The 20,052-nt window shown below is 43.1% G+C and overlaps 1 protein-coding gene across 1 annotated transcript in view; it reads left to right on the top strand.

Annotated features, from left to right (window-relative positions):
• The window catches only part of Snx30 (sorting nexin family member 30), a 101,356-nt gene that overhangs the window by 25,380 nt on the left and 55,924 nt on the right, over positions 1 to 20,052 (top strand). The window contains exon 2 of the mRNA XM_015492194.2: positions 18,527 to 18,718. Coding sequence (XP_015347680.1) covers positions 18,527 to 18,718 — 192 coding nt within the window. The remainder of the gene's footprint in view (positions 1 to 18,526; positions 18,719 to 20,052) is intronic.

Genomic DNA, 20,052 nt, shown 5'->3' with positions numbered 1-20,052 from the left:
GCGTTCTGAGAGAAAGGAAATGGGAAATTCTGGCCCATCTAAGGTCTGTGTCCAGAACCGGCATAGAATCACTTCCATATTCAAAGCAGTTCAAAGGCCTACCCAGATTCAGCAGGGTGGGCTGGGAGACCATCCGTTGATGAGAAGCAGCCAGGACACCTGGCAGATAAGCATGTGAGATGGAAGTTGTCGTTATGGTCATGCCACAGACACCATGCTGGAGATACCAAGATAATAGTACAGGCCCAGGCTTCTCAACCTCATGGTTCAGTGGCGGGGCCAGGCAGATAAACAGGCAGTGGTAAGGGATAGGTTTGGGGCATGGTGAGAGCATTGTGGGGTTACCAGGTGTGGCCCTGCCTGGGGACTGTAGTGGGGCAGTACATCATGGTGGAAGCATGGGGCAGAGGAAGCTGCTCACCTCAAGGCCGCCAGGAAGCAAAAGAGCTCAGCATCCTGATTTCCTCTCCAAGGTCATCCCCCATGACCTCATTTCCTCCCACTAGGCCCCATCTCCTAAAGGTCCCACCACCTCTCAGTAGCACCTCTGTGGACCCAGCCCTTAACACCTGGGCCTTTGGGGACGCTGATTTCAACCATAGCATCACCATTATACTTGAGTGCTCTCAGCTTTTAGTCTGCTGTGGTCATCCACTGCTTCTTCCTTGAGAGCCCTGTTCTGTTCCCCAAGAAGTGAGATTTGTTATTTTTGTTATTGTGCCACCACGGGGGTGCAGGTTTTTGTGGCTATGCACACGTCACTGTGTGCAGGCATGTACATTTGTGTGCACAAGGGGACAGAGTGAGGGGAGGGGGCAAATCCAGTCATGGCCCCAGAATACTTTGGTTAAAGAAAATGTGAACAGAGGTTTGGGGGGGACTTTCACAGCAGCATGGCTGTACTCACCACCAGTGAACTGTACACTTAAAAGTATCAAGATGGTAGGTTTTGTTATGTTTTCTACCATGGTTTTTATAAAAAAGAGAGACAGTTTAGTTTCTGCTTGGTACCGCCTAAGGAAATCATCCCAGGATCCTGAAAAAACTTGACTTGTGTGTTTGCTGATGGCAGGCAGAAGAGGATCTCTGAGTCTTTTACTCAAAAATCTTTTTTTTTTTTTTTAATGGGGATTGAACTCGGGGGGGATCTTTACCTCTGAGCCGCATCCCCAGACCTTTCATTTTATTTCATTTTAAAATTTTGAGACAGGGTCCTGCTAAGTTGCTGAGGCTGGCCTCTAATTTGCCTCAGCCTCCTGAGCAGCTGGAATGACAGGAGTCCATCACGGCGCCCAGCTACTTGTACTTTTGGAGCTGTTTCCTCCATGCCAAGAAGGGGTTTCCTGCCTTCTCTATCCGGGCTCCTCCCTTGGTGCAGTAACACCATTGTGCACTGAATTAAAACTGGTCCCTAACCCTAGCTCAGCACAGCATTTGTCCGACTATCACTGAGTCCGGTGCTCCCCTGGGCGATTTTGAGGACTGCTTTCCCCTGCGCTTGAATGTGGTAGTGAGATGAAATTCACCAGGTATAAATATGACCATCTGCTGTTGGTCACAACTGACAGAGGAAAAGTGCTTGGGTCATTGATAACAAATGAACGTAGTATGTGCCATGAATCTTTGTCCTTGGCCCTGGCATCGACCACTTAGGCCTGGCTGGGGATTGAAGGCAGGCATCACTTCGGTTACCAGCATTTTCTGATGGTTCAGCCAGGCAGCCCTCGAACTGCGCTGTCCTCATCCAGCCCAGAGTCCCCCGGCCTGTTGGCCACGTCCTTCCTTTCTCTTTTTGTTCTGAATAGGACTTTGAAAAGGACACTTTGTTTTGGGGTGTTGTCCTACGTATATTTTGAGTCTGGTGCAGTAGAAGCAATGGTTTTGGAGTCAGAGGTTCCCATTTGATGGGAAAAATGTATGTTTTAATTTTCATGTTGTTTTTCACTATTTATGTCAAACCATTATTACTTATTGGCCATATTTACACAGTTGTTATCTTTCTTTTTTCTATTATTAGTTGTTCAAAACATTACATAGCTCTTGACATATCATATTTCATACATTTGATTCAAGTGGGTTATGAACTCCCATTTTTTCCCTGTATACAGATTGCCAGTTGTTATCTTTCTGTTGGACTCTGTTTTTTGTTTTATGTTGATTTTTCAGAATTTTTAAACAGTCTATTGTCACATGTATCCAAATCTTTGTCCCAGTTTGCTGTTTATCTTTCAATTTTTACTAATTGTATTTTTTTGACAGAGAAAGAAATTGTTAAATCTGTTAGTCTTTTCCTTTATGGATTCTGCTTTTGGTTTGGGGTTTGGAAATTGCCTTTCTCAACCACAACTATTATATACTATTATCATAGTATACTAGTCATCTAACTCAGAAGTCAGCAAACCAAGGCCATGAATTAATGTCTTTTTTGGTCTTGTTTTAAAAATTGTTATCTTTAACTTTTTATTTTGGAGTAATTATAGATTCACAGAAAGTTGTAAAAATTGTGTAAAAGGGGGTCCCAGATACCCCTTACTCAGTTTTCCCTAATAGTAACGTCTTATGTACTTGGATAACAGTACCAGGAAGCTGGCATCTGTGCAGTGCACAGACTCATACACATTTCTCTGGTGTTACATGTACTCGTGTGTGTGTGTGTGTATGTGTGTGTGTTTCTTTGTGCAGTTCTGTTGCATGTGTACATTTCTGTGCCCAGCACCACCATGATCAAGATGCAAACTGTTTACAATTACAAGGCCCCTCCTGCTACCCTGGTATTGCAACATCCACCCTCAATTCCCTCTCCAACCTCTTGACACCATTAGCTTTAAGGGTGTGTGTGTGTGTGTGTGTGTGTGTGTGTTTGTTTTACACTTTAAAGGGCTGAAAAAAATCAAAAGTGTTATATTTTGTGCCATCTGAAAATTGGTGAATTTCAGGCTTCAGTGTCTGTAAGTAAAGTTTTTTTGGAACACTACACCCACTTGTCTCCCTTTTGTCTATGGCTGCCCCGGCACTACAGCAGCCTACTCGAGATGTTACAGCAGCCTACTCGAGATGTTACAGCAGAGACCGTGCCATCTTCAAAGCTGAGAATATTTCCTCTCTTGATACAAATATTTTAGAGACTCTTGATATAAATCATCATCTATTACTCTATTTTAAATATTTTTATTTAATTATTTGAACAACCTGACATTTGTTTTTGCATTTAGAATTAAAGAAGGTTGTTTCTTGCTTTATCCTTCTCCAAAGAGTTAACCAATGTTTACATCAGCATGGATTGAATACTCTATTCTCTCTTCACTATTTGAGTTCCACAGTTATTTCATATTAAACTCAGATCTGTTCCATCAGTTTAGGGGATGACAGTCATTAAGCTGTTTGGACGAGATGCATAATACCCCAGAGTTCTCTGGGGATGAGGACCCCTGCCTTGTGCATTAACACTGGATGCTCAGGCCAGCTGTACCTGTGCACAGTGGCATGTGGCCACTTGGATTTACTTCTAAGTGTAGTCGCTATGGTGGGGTCTCGTTTTCTTTTCCTGGAGTCTGTGGGGGACTGATGATGACTAAATGGAGCTGTTTGTTAATGGTTTCTGTTACTTTATGTTGGATCTTCTCTGGAGCTTGGCTGGCTCTTAAAAATCTCTGGAGAGGAGATTTGGCTTGGTTTATTTCTCTGACATTGGAGGATCAGAAATTTAATTGTGTTAGGAAACACATACGAAGAATTGCATGCACCAGGCACTCTCTAATGCCCCAGATAAGAGAGTGAGTGTGGTAGTACTCAGTCTTTTTTCTGGTAGGTGCTTGTTCAGTGAAATCCTCTCTGGCACTGGTGGAGGATACTAGCCTCTGTGCCAAAGTCTGAAGGCTGGGTTCCTTGTGACTGCCTGCTGTTGATGAGTGACCTTGGGCCCATCTTCCAATCTCCCTGGTCTTTAACCTAGTCTCTTAGTGAAACAGAGATAATAAAATTTCCTCTCCACTCCCAAGTTATTTTAAGCGTTAAATGAGACCCAGTGTGTGAAGTGGTCTGTTTGTATAGTGTCTGGCAGAGAGTGAATTTAAAATACTTAATTTCCTTTTTTTTTTCTTTCTGTTTTTTGGTACTGGGGGTTGAACTTAGAGGGACTTTACCACTGAGCAACATCTCCAGCCCTTTTTATTTTGAGACAGGGTTTTGCTAAGTTGCTTAGGGCCTAAGTTGCTGAGGCTGGCTTTGAACTTGGGATCCTGCTGCCTCAGCCTCCCAGGTTGCTGGGATTACAGGTGTGCCATGACACTCAGCAAAATACTTACTTTCTTAATCTTCACTTCCTTTGATTCATAGCTGTATGTGTAGATCACTATGAGAAGTGTGGGTTTTGTCTCCAATTCCTATAATCTTTCTTAGCTCCAAGAGTTTGCTCTCTATTTGGGGGGTTTGTTGTGTTTTTGTTTTTGAATCAACTTATAGCCCACGTTTCTGGATGCTCTGGTGGCCACCTTTTGCTCTCTGCCAAGGGTGGGTTCAGATGTCCCAAGGAGAGCACTCTGGCCAGGTGTCAGGGCCAGGCTGTGATGACCGTCTGTGTACTGTTTGTGTATCTGGTCTCCTTAAATGAAATATGGTCAAGATTCCCCATGAGAGTTCCTGTGGCGAGAGCTGCTGGTCTTTGACAGTGGAAAAATGGCCTGAGTCAGGTATCATGGAAACAGATTACTGAAGGGGAGTGACCTGTGGGAGGCAGCACATGGATAGAGAAGGTCAAATGCCCAGTGACCTTGGCTTAAACCTTTGCTGAACACAGTTGTGTTTTTTTTTTTTAATATATTTTAGTTGTCAATGAATTATTTATTTATTTATATGCAGTGCTGAGGATCAAACCCAGGGCCTCACACATACCAGGCAAGTGCTGTACCACTGAGCCACAACTTCAGCCCCTGAACAGAGTTTTTTCAGCAGGACTTGCCTCTTGTCATAAGGATGGAATCCATGGGCAGTACGTGGGTCCGTTGAACTTGGGTTTACTGGATTTTGCTAGAACTCTAGCAGTTTTTAATCCTTTGTAATTTACCTGTGTTTGAAATATGACTCCTCTGGTATGGCCAGATTTTATTCTGCCTGAGAAACATTCATGAGAGTATCCTGGGCAGCTGACCTTAGCGTTGAGGGGACTTCTCACCTGTTCTTGCCTCTTTTGGTATCTCCCACTCAGTTTAAGTACCACCGGGGCAGGCAACAGTAATGGGTGCTGGGACAGTTACAACAGCTCCCTAACTGTTCCTTCTCTCATCCCCTATATCGTTCCTTTATGTGTTCTGCATGCTTTTTCCTAATTTTTTTTTTTTGGTAACACTTATGCAAGATTGCTACCACTTTCCTGTTTAAAAGCCTACACATTGGACCGGGAGGTAGCTCAGTCATAGAGCACTTGCTCAGCATGTGCAGCATCCTGGATTCAATTAAAAAAAAAAAGCAGACTTGAGCATTTAGAGTGCTCTTCTAGCTCTCAAACCTGTTATTTAAGATCCCTGAGTCTGGAGCTAATCTGCTTTCCTGGCTGTATTTCCCGTCACTTCCTCCCAGTGGCTTATGTCCATCCATGGTGACTGGTCCTGAGTGGCTGCATTCACCCCCTGGCCGTTTTGCTGATGCAGTGCTCCGTGCCAGGAATGTCTTCCTCCTCCACTGAGTGGCTCTTCCCTCTTTACAGAGGGCTTTCACTTATAATCTTAATAATTTCTGTACAGCCTCGTCAGGACAGAGCGGTCTTGGCATCTTTCTGCCAACATTGGTGAATGTAGGGGATTTTCTTACAACCTCAGAGCCAACAGGTGATCTGAGTTTCAGCCCAGCTGCCCTCAGGGAAGCCTTCTGCCACCCTAGGAAGCTCAGGTCCAGCTGTCCTTGGGGAAACCTTGCTTCCCAGCTCTAGTACAGCAAACAGGCTCTGCTTTACTCATGAATTTCTCAGGGCGTATCACGTTGCCATTCCCCATGCTACATCCTGGACTAGCTCCCTCAAGTGGATTTCTTCTCAGCCTGCTTTCCTCTGCATCTGTAATAGCACCTGGCAGTCGGTGAGAACTTGGTGTTTGGGTGAATATGTGTGTGAATAGATTTTGCTTTCCATATCCTCTGGTTTGTGGTCTGGGGGGAGTGTAGCGGCCTGGTAATTAGCTACTCAAGCTCGATGTATTGGAAAAGCCCCTACATTATGTCTGTAGAGTAAATAGGGACTGGTTATTATTTTGTTCCACTCCCTCTGCCATCTCATAGAGACATAATCAAGTATTTCATTACTTGATGAAAGGTGCTTAAAACATTATACATGTTTTAGGAATGTAATCTTTCAGCTAAATTTTGTCAGACAACAGCTATACTGGGGAGAGGCTTTGAGGAAAGGCATTCTGTAATCTACCAGTGCCTTTCTCCATAATAACCTACACAAAAAAATAATGATGTTCTTTAATTTGGACAGCTGGTGTTTTTCTTCTTCATATATGAAGTATAAATAAAAGCATCTCTGGAAACCCTCCATGTTGATCCCTTGCATGCCAACTTCAAGACGAGCCTAGAGGCCTCTCCATATAGATGAGCGTCCCCTGGCCGCAGCCGTGCCACATGCAGGAGTGGGCTCATTTCCGACTTTTCTTTATGCCTCAGAGTTTAAAGACAAATCAGTAGTAAGATTTTTTTCCCCTCATTCTTTCCTTGACTCTCTTCTTTGTCTATCTATGCTTCTCTGTCTTCTGTATGTGGTCAGAAATAAGAATCGCTGATCATCGGTGCTTATTTGCAAAGCTCATTTCTGCATCTGAGTTCAGATTGCCTCTATGAAAGGACAAGGCAGTCTTGAGTCATTTGGCAGTGGGGATCCAGTTTGAGAAATGCATCCTTAGGGGACTTCATCCTTGTGTGAATGTCATGGAGTGTACTTGTACAGACCTAGATGGTGCAGGTAGGCTGTGTGGGTAGCCTATTGCTCCCAGGCTACAGACCTGTACAGTGTGTTACTATACAGAATACTGTGGGTAATTGTAACACAGTGGTAAGTATTTGTGAATCTAAATATATCTAAACATAAAAAAGCTACAGTAAAAACATAGTACAAAAGCTAAAAATGGTACAGTTGTATCAGTTACCATGAATGGGGAGACTGCAGGACTGGAAGCAGCTCTGGGTGAGTCAGGGGCTGGAGAGCAGATGTGAGGGCCAAGGACCTCACCTGTACCACTGTAGACTATAAACACTGTACTTGGTCTACACTACATTTATAATGAAACATTTTTCTTTCTTTAGTAATAAATTAACTTTAGCTCAAGTGTAACTTTTTTTTTTTTTTGCTTTATAAACTTAAAAAAAAAAAAAACTTTTTGTAATAACACTTAGCTTAAGTTCCAGACCCATTGTTGTAAGAATACTTTGGCCCTTTATAATCTTACAGGACCACTGTCATACTTGTGGTGGGTTGTTGACCAAAGCGTCGCTGTGTGGCACCTGACTATGTTAGGTTTAAGGCCATTTTATGTCTCTGCATCCCCCTCCTTTCTTCTGCTTTCTTTACTTGTCTGATTAGGTAGTTATAAATCTCTTTTGCATAGTTTTGGTTTGGAATCATTCCTGCTTTGTCTTTCATTCCTTAATTTTTTGACTGGATTGAGTACCTTTTTCTTTTTCAATGACCATATGAACTATGGAAATAAAAAGGAATCAGCCACATTCCATCTGAGTCATGTTGGTAGGAATGTAGGAACCAGATCTGGAGCAACCAGGTACCAGCTAGGTGGCTCTGTAGCCTGAAGTCCGTCTGCACTTTTGGGTTGGAGGCAGGCACTCTTCACACTTCTAAAAAAGGCAACCATGGGGGAAATTGCCTATGGCCTTGAGGACTTGCACAGCTCCTTCTTGGCAAGATGTGGATCTGAGTCATTAGGACATTGCTTAATGCCTCAGATCCAGTACTGAAAGAGTCCTATCTTGTCTGCACGAGGAGAGGGAAATGAAGTGAAAACTTTTTCTTAGGGAAGTGGGGACTCTTTGAATATAGTCACACATTTCCTTCTAGTTTAGCATATTCTTGTCTTGGGTTGGTTTTAGATTTGGGGTGTGGGTTTAAGGGCATCCTAGCCCCAAAGGTGCAGGGTGTGTGTGTCATCAGTCATTAAGTGTGAGAGTGCTCTACCAGAGGACAGCTTGAATTTGTGTAGCCAAGGGAATGTGAAATATGTTCTGTTTCTTTTTCTGGATCAGAGATACAGTTTAGAATCTGGAGTGCCTAGCGTTTTCCCATAGGTATTTTTAAAATTTTTTAGTTGTAATATGGACTCAATGCCTTTATTTGTTTTTATGTGGTACTAGGATTGAACCTAGTGCTTCACACTTGTGAGGCAAGTGCTGTACCACTGAGCTACAACTCTAGCCCCTCCCATAGGTATTTTTGAGAGTCCAAAAATGATAGGTTCTGTCCCAAGGGAGGGTCACATTTGCTTGTGCACATGCAAATCCTGGCACATAGTTTTTGGCCCTAAGGTGCCTGTGGATTTCAGAGAGTCTGTGTTGTAGGGGAACAGAGGTTTTTGGTAATCTCTGAAGCAAGGACACTTGTAACGTCTTGCTAAAGGTGAGGGCTTTACAAACACACTTGAGAAGTGTGAGTTCCGAGAACAGACTTTATTGTAGCCACTTGGTGCTAGTGGGGTTCTGCCCTGTTCTGTTCCTCGCTTGAGTGGTTTTTGCCTTGAGAGGGTTTGGCCTGGGCTGATGATTAATCGACAAGTATTTGATCACCAAAAGCCTAGGTAGCTCTCTGTGGAGTATTGCTGTTTTTAATCCCTTGTTCATAAAGTCCAGAATGCCTTTCCTTTGAACTTTCCTTAAGCACCTGGTTTGTTTTGTCAAACACTGAGGGAGTTTCATGTGAGTAGTACCGTGTCAGATGACAGCACAGAAAGATGGAAGGGTAGCAAAGGAACAAGCCTTGCTTAAGGGATCATTCTAGACACCTTCTTCCCAGTTGAGATGGAAGAAGGAATGTGGTGCAGGTAGCACAGCCCTGCAGGAGAGACATAGGCCTGGCACCTCATGCACCAGTCGGTGACCATGATTTCATGCACATCACTTTGGAGCCTCTTCCTTTTATGTAACACACACAACTGGGGTGACTGCTGAGGGGTTTTGCACCTCAAGCCCTATGTGATTTGGGCACAGAAATGTCAGTGGAGGAATGGATGCCCTAGCTTTTCAGGTTTTCCATTGGCAGGATGTTGAGACCAGGGTTGAGGTAGACAGGTAAGAGTGGGTTTTTAGGTAGCCTTCTCTTCTCCATGGATCTGTGCCTCTGGGAGATTTTAATCTTGCTTCTTAGAAAGCTGTCCGCTTGGACTTTTGAGTCCTACAGATGGCCTGATGTACTTGGCCAGCAGCAGAAGTGGAGTCTTCAGGTTGTGGCTCTTGGTTTATCATTCATTAGGTATAAACTTTTGGAAGTGACTCCCTTCCTTTAGTGAGGAGATTCCTCATCCAGGAACGTCCAAGCTGAACTCTCCTGTCCTGCTTTTCCATTTGGCACATGTGCTCATTCTTCTCCAGGTGCCTCGGCCTCCACTTGCCTTCCTCAATGCGTGGAGCTCTGTCATGACCAGTCCTGCATTACGTCCTTAGAGGTTTTTGTGTCCTTATCCCCAACCAGGCTGAATTGTTTAAATACTGATGTTCTCACTCCTGTTTTTTTGGTAGTGCTGCACCAGCACTTTGGTTGACATCTGTTAGGTGTTCAGCTGTGCTGGAACCAGTGGACCCTCCTTAGAAGGAATGCACAGGAATCATGTTTAAATTCAGCTGAGAGTTGGGGAGAAACTTTCCTCCCAAGAATCACAGGAGAGTTTAGAGAAAGGAGTGCTAATCTGGAGAGTTTTAGAAAAGGCTAATAACAGATACTGGAACCTTTGCCAAGGAATGTGGACTGGGGTGCTTTCATTCTGACTTCATTTATGATCTTGTTAGTTGGTGGTCAGTGGGTGGCTATTACTCAAGGGGTAGATTTTTTTTCATTGAAAAGCTAGGGAAACATGTTCAGTTTCAAAATAGCTTACCAGCCTATAAATAAAGGTTTGAAGCAAGTGGTCTCTGAACCAGTATCTAAAGAAGAGTCTTTATCCTATAAGAAATGTTCCCAGAACCCTAGCTACTCTGGAGGCTGAGGCAGGGGAATGGCAAATTTGAGGGCAACCTGGGCAGCTTATTGAGACCCTGTCTATAAATAAAAAGGGATGGGGATGTAGCTCAGTGGTAAAACGCCCTGGATTCAATCCTCAGTACCACCAAAATAATAATAATAATATAAAAATAAAAATAAAATAATAATAATATAAAAATAAAATAATAATAATATAAAAATAATAATAAAAATAAATGAAAACCCCAGAATCCAAAGTAGGAAATTGTAAACTTATCAGGGAAGATGCTAAGCCTAGAAACCTTGGAGTAGTGGACCTTGGGAACTGGGAGATACTCGTGCAAGCAACCTTGGAGGTTTTGGAGAACATTTGACATGAAGATTTGGGGATGGCATGGTATAGGGCATTGAACTTCATATCAATAAGCAAGGAGGTCCCAGAACTTGAGACATACTAATTAATTAAGACACATTTGGATACCTCTGGGGGGGAGGGTTTAAATCTTTGAATCTTTAAATTCCATACTGTTTTGCCACTGCTTCCTATCCAGGTTTTAGACAACTTTTAAAATTATATGTACTAGTCAGCTTTGCTGTGGTAATGAACAACTCCAAAAATTCAAAGGTATGCAATAAACATTAATTTCTAGGTCATGTGACATGTCAGTGTTTGAGTCAGCTTTGCTGCTCTCTCCTGCAAGTCATCCCGCTCTGAAGGATCAACCCTTACCTGGGACACCTACTTTCAAGGTAGAGCAGAAAGAACAAGAGACTTGCTGGAAACTCCCAGTGGCTCACACAGCCGCCACTCTGCTTCGTTCATCCCTGTGCCTGATCATGGGGCAGAGCTGTGTCTCCCTGCAGGAAATCACCGGGCCATAGGAAGGACCGGGCTCCTCACAGAACAGAGGGTTAATCATTGCAGATGTTAATTCCATCTACCATGTCGTCTGTGACCTCTACCTTTTTCATTATTTAGTAAAGACAGGTTCACATTTATCATTTTAAAATGGACAGAAAACATTTTATTCCTGTTGTGTGTATTAAAATTTTAGATTCTTCTGGGAGAACTTGATCTGCTGCCAGGAAGTGATGTGGCAGATCACTGTGTGTATTCCACATTGTGTGTTCTTCTAGCTCATCAATGCATTCCCTAGAATCTCTAGAGTGGTTGTGAATGCCAGTAAATACCAGATATCAGAATGAAGTTTCTGAACTTAGTAGCTGTGCCCCCGGTGTTTCATTGTTTGCTGTTATTTATTTATTTATTTAGCTGTCATTTACATACCATGAAATTCACCATCTTGAAATATACAGTTGAATGGCTTTTAGTATATTCACTGGGTGGAGCGACCATCAACACCTAATTCCAGAATTTTTCTTTCTTTCTTTTTTTTCTTGGCAGAGCTGGAAATTGGATCCAGGGCCTCACACACTAGCCACATGCTCTACCATGGAGCTACATGCCCAGCCCTTCAGAATATTTTTGTCATCTTCAAAAGAAATCCCATCCTCACTAAGCCATCTCTTTGGATTAGCCTCTCTGTCAGTGGAAAAATCTGCTTTCTGCCTCTGAGGATTTGCCTCTTATGACAGTTCACTTAGAACAATGTAATCAGGTTCATTGCTGATGTTTTCTGGTAGATACTGTATTCTTTAACATATTTAAGAACTTTTCTTTTACAAATCCTTAACTTTACTTTGAAATTTTAATGAATGATAGTTACCAGTGAATGATACTAATGAACATTTTGATAGTTGTGGACATGATTACCTTCAATAGTGATTTACATATGCATTCAGTAATATAATAAATTGCAATAATTAATTTCCTGATGTTAAATCATTTTTGTTTTCCTAGAGTACCTTTGGCTTGATCCTGGCACGTTCTTCTTTTTAAAAATTCTTTTAATGTACCATTAGCTGTTCCTTTATTGGCAATGTTTATATTTATATGATTTTCCTCTTTGTCCTAAATTTCTGATATCAGATATTAGGTGATCTTCATAAAGTGATTTGAAGCCAGGCACTGTGACACACACCTGTAGTCCCATAACTTGGGAGACTGAGGCAGGAGGATCACAAATTTGGGGCTAGCCTCAACAACTTAATGAGGTCCTAAGCAACTTAGGGTCTCAAAATGAAAAAATAGTAAAAAGGATTGGGGATGTGGTAAAGCACCTCTGTGTTCAGTCATCAGTACATAAATAAATAAACAAATGATTTGAAAGGTTTCTCCATTTTTAAAAGGTATATGAGAATATCTGAATGAAGCAGGACTTACTCCTTGAAGGTTCATTAGAGATCACTGTGAAACCAGGAGGGCCCAGCTTGTGTTTTCCTGGAGGTCTCTAATTCTCTGGCATCACTTCTTTAACCATATTTGTCTTCAGATTTCTGTCAGATATCATTTTAGCTTCCTATTTTACTCTAGAAACATCTAACATACACATTTCCAAGCTTTTACATCATTATTCACAGCACATCCTTATAATTTATTACATGGAGATAAGATTTAAATAGTGATTTTTTTCTGTTCTTTTTCTTTTTTCTCATTTCTATAATTGGTGAGGTTTCCTAAGTTTTACTTTATCAAATTCCTCTTTTAGAATTAAGTTTTGACTTATGACTTTTGCCTTTTTTGGTTTTCAGTATATACTTTCTTTTTCCTTTTCTTTTTTTTTTTTTTTTTTTGGTAGTGTTGGTATAACTGGAAAAATAACTAAGAGGCATCTTGAACCCGAGTCACTGCGAGGTTACTTAAGGTTATCAAGGCTACTTAAAGGTAGAAAATATAAGGTGAGCACTTTAGTATGTGAGGTGAGCACTTTACCACTGAGCCTCGTCTCCAGACGCCATGTGTTTTTTTTTTTTTTTTTAATGAGAGCACACAGTGAATGTGGTCTAAGTGTTTTATTTCACGGGCTGAAGCTTTTTCATGTTTATTTGCTCTTGAGTACTCTATGTGACTTTGTTTCCGTGTTTTTTTTTGTTGTTGTTGTTTATGTGTGTCTGATATAAGGATGCAGGCCTGAAGAGTGGATTACTGGATTGCCTTTGTTTCTACTTGATGTCATTAGAATTCTCCTTTGGGATCCTTATGTTGGTACCAGTTGAGCGAGCTGTGAGCGGGGAAGGGAGGTGGAAGGAAGACTGGCAGCATCCTGAGCATTCCCGTCAGGGAGACTTGGTCTGGCTCCTCTCGGTGTCTGGACCACCTGTCGCCCGGCTTCCTTCTTGTTTTAGCACCTCTCCTCCTTGTAGAGCCCCGCCCCACCAGCATTTGCAGTCTTGCCTGTTGGACATCCCCAGACCTGCTGACCCTGGGGCCACCTTGTTTCTTCTTGACCTTTACCCTGCATTTCTACCCCTGAGGCCGGGATAAAGCACTGTGGGCAGGGAGCCCCCTACTGGTAGACCTTGCTTAGGGCGTCTACCTGTGCTTGTGATCCACTTCACAGCAGCCAGAAACCCTGGCTGTCCTTCTTTGTCCTGTCATCAGGCCTTCCATGTTCCCTTCCCTCCTGACAATTGCACTTTCACATTAGGGTGCACATGAGATGGGGGTTCGAGACATTGTCTACCTTTTAAGTAGCCTTGATTACCTTAAGTAACCTGGCGGTGACTCAGGTTAAAGATGCCTCTTAGTTATTTTTTCCAATTACACCAATAGAAAATCTTAGAAGCTTTGGCATTTGGATGGTACCCTATTCTAGTCTCCAGGATCACTATGACTCTAGTTGCTGTATTTCTTGTCATTTTCCCCACTGCTTTTTCTCTCCCATTCTTAAATAAGTATCTGGAGAAAGGAAGAGAAAGCAAAGACTGGTAGTCAACTCGCCAAGTTCATCTAGAAGTCTAGATCTACAGTTTTTGAATGAGTGTGTAACATTCTGTCTTATTAATGTAAACACAATCATTTCCTGGTTATTGAGCCTTTGGGATTTTTTTCCAGGTTTCATTGTGTTCTTTGTTCTGTTTTGAACACCATGAACACCCCTCCCCCACTCCCTTACTGGGAATTGAACTCAGAGGCATTTTACCACTGCACTACATGCCTACTTCCTTTCCCTTTTCTAAAATTTTCAGATAGGGTCTCACTAATTTGAAAAGGCTGGCCTTCAATGTGTAATCCTCCTGCCTCAGCCTCCCAAATCTCTGGGATTATGGGTGGGCACCACTGTGCCCAGCATGAATATCTTTGAACAGAACACTTCTGAGATTTTTCCCTTTGAGTTTGTTCTCCAAAGTGGTTTTTAAATTTAACTTTACAGAGCTGGGTGTAGTAGCACACACCTGTAATCCTAGTGACTTGGGAGACTGAGGCAGGAAGATTGCAAGTTCAAAGCCTGCCTCAGCAATTTAGCGAAGCCCTAAGCAACTCAGTGAGACCCTGTCTCAAAAGGAAAAACAAAAAGGGCTGGGGATGTGGCTTAGTGGCTAAGATAGTCAGTTGATAAATATATAATAAAATTTCAAATAGTGGTAATTCCTGTAAAGAAAATAGAGCCCAGGAAAGGGGCTAGAGAGTGATGAAGGGATACAGGGATACTTTTAGGGTTTATGGGTAGAGAAGTTCTCTCTAAATAGGTGTCAAATGAGCAGAAACCTGTTTGATAAGCAAAGAGGCAGCCCATGGAGATCTGTGGTAGAGGAATATTCCAAATAGAGAAAGCCAGCAAGTACTAAGGCCCTGAGGTCAGGATGAGCCAAGACAGTGCCAGGGCCAGAAGGAAGGCCAGTCTGTCCAGAGCAGGATGACCTGGGTAAAAGTGCTGGCCATGAGGTAGGAGGTAAGGGCAAGGACCAGTGATGTTGGCGCTTGCAGACGGTGGGAGTTGGATTTCCTTCTGAATGTCATGGAGTGTCTTTGGGATTTGTGAGCAAGGGTGTTGATGTTTTGTTTTACATTTTTAAAAGAGCGCTCTGGCTGTGGTTTGGAGAGCTGACTGTAGGGTAACTGAAGGAAGGCAGGAGGCCTTTTGGTTAAGCCAAGGGTTTCCCTTACTTCCTGAGCTGCATGACTCACGCAGTCGTGAAGAAGGTGCTGCCCCCACACCATACCTGCTCCAGAGCTCCGCAGAGCCGACCCCAGGGCTGGAGGACTGTGATGGGCCGAGAGACCTGGGTGGTTCAGTTCACGTAATCCTTTGCCCATCCCTAGTACTTTCACGTTTACCCTCCATGTTTGTTTTCGCGGGGACCGTATCTTGAGAAAGTCATTTTGGGATAACTTGTATTAAGACCTTAAGGAAGATGTTAGCTTTCCCTGACTCTCTTTAAAAACAGAAGCTTCATGTTTACCCACAGGATTTATGACCTGGGAGTGGAGCTGAAGGACAGTGTAGGGGCTGGAGGAAAGTCCCACAGAGGGAACTTTTGGCAAGAGAGGCTGACCTAGGAAGCAGAAACCCCATTCAACCTTTGGTGCGACAAATACTAGTGTGTATACATTTGTGCAAGTTACTTCATCTTTTCGAGTCTGCTTCCTCATTGGTGGAGAAAATATCTATTCTGCTGAACCCAGAGGCTGCCATGGGTGCAGTGAAAGCAGACCGTAAGCGCTATGTGCAAATGGTCCATGGTGGCGGCCTCAGGCTCAGGAGACCCGAGGCTTCTGTAGCCGGTTGTCTACTCCCATCAGTGCAAGTGATGTTCCAGTGAACACTCTGGAACGAGGGGTGCCCGTGCTTTCCCTGGCTGTGTAGTCCCAGGAGGAAAGAATCTGGACTGCGTGAGGTCTGGTTGGCGGTCTCCCTTCCACCCCGGCTGGCCAAGGCAGTTCAGACCTGTATGCCGGCTGTTCCAGGAAGGTTGTTGGCTGAGGTCACCAGGGCCAGGTTAGGAGAGGCTCCTAGAGTTGCTGCTGGACCTGGGGCGCGATAGCAGATAACCACACAGCATGTGGATGAACTGGCACAGTCACAGTCATGGGCGAGTCGCAGTGTTTGTGCAGAAGTTAAAAGTGTAAATTAATGATCAAAACTGTGAAAACTGCTTCAGTGCAGATACCTTCAAAGCAGTGGAGAAGGGAGTGACTGATTCTGCCGGGGAGCAGGAAGGGGAAGGCCTAAGAGGAGGGAGCATTCAATAGATTCCTTTTTTAAAATTTTTTTTATAGTTGTACTTGGACACAATACCTTTATTTTTGTTTGTTTATTTTTTATGTGGTGCTGAGGATCAAACCAGCGCCTCGCCTGTGCTAGGCGAGCGCTCTACGGCTGAGCCACAACCCCAGCCCATCAGTAGATAGTTTGGAAACCTCAACATGAGAAAAGGGAGGGAGGGCTTTGCAAGCAGAGGTGGGAGGTGAGAAAAACATGGTGGGTTCTGGTGCCTAGGGCTCGTGGGGAGCCGGAGCCCAGGCCAGCTCATAGAAAGCCACCGTCAGAGCTGAGGTGGGCTTATCTGACAAGATTCTGCTTTTGTTTCTTTAGTGCAGTGTAGAGCCACTGGCAGGGCGGTCCTGAGGCCCTGTGTTTTGAGGTTGTGTTTATAAAATGTAAGGGTGGGCCCCTGCGGTGCCCAGCACGGTGTTTTGTCTGAGGTCAGTGTTTAAATATTTACCGAAATGACAAAGACATGATGATGATTATCTCAGAGTTCCAGAAAAGATGATGTCCCCGCCTGATGTCCCAGGATGCTGGGTGTGACGCTGCATGCCCTGTGGTCTCAGCACACTGAGAAACCAGCAGGTGCTGCTGTAGCAAGGCCCCCACCCGAGGTGCTCCCAGCTCTGCTCTGTAGTCAGAGGTGGAGCTGGGGAGCAGAGGAGGGGACATCCAGGAAGCACCTTCTGTGGAGATGCCAGTAATGACAAAAAAAGTGGTTTTGACATCGCTTAAGTATGCGATTAAATGATCTGGGGTTAGTGGCAATGTGAGACAAAGGAAGGAGACTTTATTTCTGTCCCCCACCAAGTTGGGTGACATTGCCCTTGATGCCAGGCCATGCTTTCCTCCACCTCATCTCATCCCTCTTCCCAGGTCTCCCGTGAACTGGAGCTCATGGGGTATGACGGCTGGGTTGACCTCTTGTGTCCTGTGTGTCTCCTCACCTGGGGGCCGGCTCGCCTCCAATGTGCAGAGCTCCCAGAAGAGAGAAAAGGGAAAATGCCTTCTTGCCCACCCAACCCATGGTCCGATGGCCCCCAGGTCACCATGGCCCTTTCCATTGTGTTGTGGCACTTTCTTGCCATGTCCCCTCAGTCTTTGTCTCCCAGTGATCCAGGGTGACATACAGAGGCCTCCACACCTAGTGCTATTCTGTTATCAAACCTTGAAACCCAGAAGGGTGACTGTAAGACCTGGCCTTCCTGCGTTACAGCCTTTGATGTTATAGGGACATAATGTATTGAGGTAGCCACAGGCTTAAAGAGAGTGAGATTTATAGTTTTTAGAACTTTTCTTTTTCTTTACTGGCATTTGCCTCTCTGACAGCCTCCCTTCCGTTTAATGTTTTTATCGTGGGAAATTTTAGTCATACAAAAAAGGACAGATCGTGTAATGAACCTGCAAGCACCATCATCAACACCTGGGTGTCTTATATCATTTATACCCCCTTCCCCAGCCTTAATTATTTTGAAGCAAATACTGGACGTCTTATCATTTCATCCATAAATATTTCAGAATGTATTTTAAAAGACGACGACTATAAAATCATGGCACTTCCATTATCATACCTAATTGATTCCTTAATGTCGCTCGTATTCAACTGATCAGAATTCAGATTTCCTCAATTCATCTCAGAATCTTACTTTTTACATTTTGTTTCATTATTATTTTACCTGTGTGTTGGTGTTATGTGCAGAGGCTTGTTCAGGATTCAAATTGAATTTTTTTGGCAGGTGGGCCTCTTTTTGATGGTATGGACTTTTTTTTAGGAGGCACCAACTTTTAAACTTTTAATTATCTCTTTGTGAAAGACGATTGCGTTTTAAGTGTGTTGAGTATTTAAGAGGGCTCAGGCCTTTTAATGTTTACCTTGGCCCAGGTGGTGGTCTTAAGAAAGGGGAAAATGGAGTGCAGTGTGCTCAGAGTTATTTCTCTGGCGAAGTCTGACCATGGTGGGTGGTTATGTTCTCTGTCCCTGAACAGAGACACTTGCAGCTGGTCACCCCAGAACTTGTCAGAAGATGATTCCACATGAATTGGGTCTGCAGTGCCACCATACTCTTTTTCTCTTGGTCATGAAAGATCTGTTTGCTCAAGAAATAATTAGTAAGGAGAGACTCAGATTTTTGGAAAGTAACTTTTGTATTGTTAACGTTGTTCCTTGGTTTGGCACACTAGCTACAGTTGCTGAGGTTCTCCTGTGGTGTGTTTTTCTTCCATTTGTAAGGCAGTTCTTTTTTTCTTGTAGGATCTCATTCTGCCCAACGGTGGTACTCCAGCAGGGACTTCCAGTCCAGCTTCTTCGTCTTCTCTTCTAAACAGACTTCAACTTGATGATGACATTGATGGTGAGACCAGAGATCTCTTTGTCACAGTGGATGACCCCAAGAAGCATGTCTGTACCATGGAGACCTACATCACGTACAGGATCACCACCAAAGTAGGTTCCTTTGTTTTCTGATGCCTGGGTCTTGGGGAACTGGGGTCCTAACCCCGTGGTTTTCCATCGCCTTCATCCACCCTCTGTACAGCTTCATTCACCTTCGTTACATTTGTGGGTGTGGTGTCTACAGAGAGTAGATGCATTAAGATTAAAAGGATCACTCTGCCAGTGATTCTCCAGGGAGTTTCCAGGAGCCTTCGGTTCAGGAATGGGGTGACATCATTGGTCCCTCTCGTTCTGAGGTTTCGGCATCATGGACTGCATGGTACTGGTTCCTCTAGCTTGCACATGGCCATTGTGGACTATCCACCTTCTGGTTGTGTAAGCCAATCTAATAATTTAAACACATTGATTATTTACAATAAAAAGATTAAAAGCCTCACATACACATAATAATTTTTTAAACTGTTAAGATGAGGGAGAATTTGTGACTAAGGTCTTTTTGTGTGTGTGGTGCTGGGGATTGAACCCAGGGCCTTGTGCATATGAGGCAAACACTGTACCAACTAAGCTATATTCCCAGCCCTGTGACTCAGGTCTTTTAACCCCTATACTCTGACTTTTTTCCTATCATGGTACCATTTAACGGGTTCATATTACGTTAACCTTGAAATTTTCCAGTCATTGTATCTACCTAAATCTGTGATGAGACCCTAATTACAATTTGTGGCCTAACTGAGGTTGATGGTTGGGGACAAGGAGTAAGAAGACTGGAACTGGTATTTGTTGACTTTCTGCTAAGTCCAGGCAAGTAGCAGGCAGGGTAGTGCCTAATTAATTGATTGATTCTCACAGCAGTCCTGTGAGATCTATCTTTTAGCAGTGACTGTTTATCTGAGAACAGATAAGTAAGGGGACCAGTGAAGACTCATGGTTTTCTGCTGTTTGGTCTTAACATTTCTTTTTTTTTTAAATGAATGTGTTTATAATATTCATATAATTTTTTAAATATGATGTTTTTCATCCAATAAAAGATGGATAAACAAAATTTGAGTGTATTTCATTACATTTTTCTTTCCAAAGAATTTAAACAGGTTCAGAACTTATTAAATATTCATAATAAAATTTTTTTTATTCTACAATGAAAAAGAGAAAAGGAACAGTAGGAGAAAAAAGACATGCTATCCAAGCTCTTCCTAACACCACCCATAAAGGCAATCCATCTAGTAAAGCTTTTGAAATTACTTGGCAATCTTTCTTCACAGTTGAGGAGACTGAAGTAGAAAGTTTGAGTAACTTGTTAAAGGTTAGAGAATTAGTAAATGGAATTATAACTTGAAGGACTAGAAAGTCCATATTTTAATTTTTAAAATCCATATTCCACTTGTGAA

Source organism: Marmota marmota, unplaced genomic scaffold (genome assembly GCF_001458135.2).
Source record: "Marmota marmota marmota unplaced genomic scaffold, marMar, whole genome shotgun sequence".
In the NCBI taxonomy this organism is placed as follows: Eukaryota; Metazoa; Chordata; class Mammalia; order Rodentia; family Sciuridae; genus Marmota; species Marmota marmota.
Note: the sequence above shows the minus strand (reverse complement) of the source record. Positions and strands in the feature narration are given on the sequence as shown.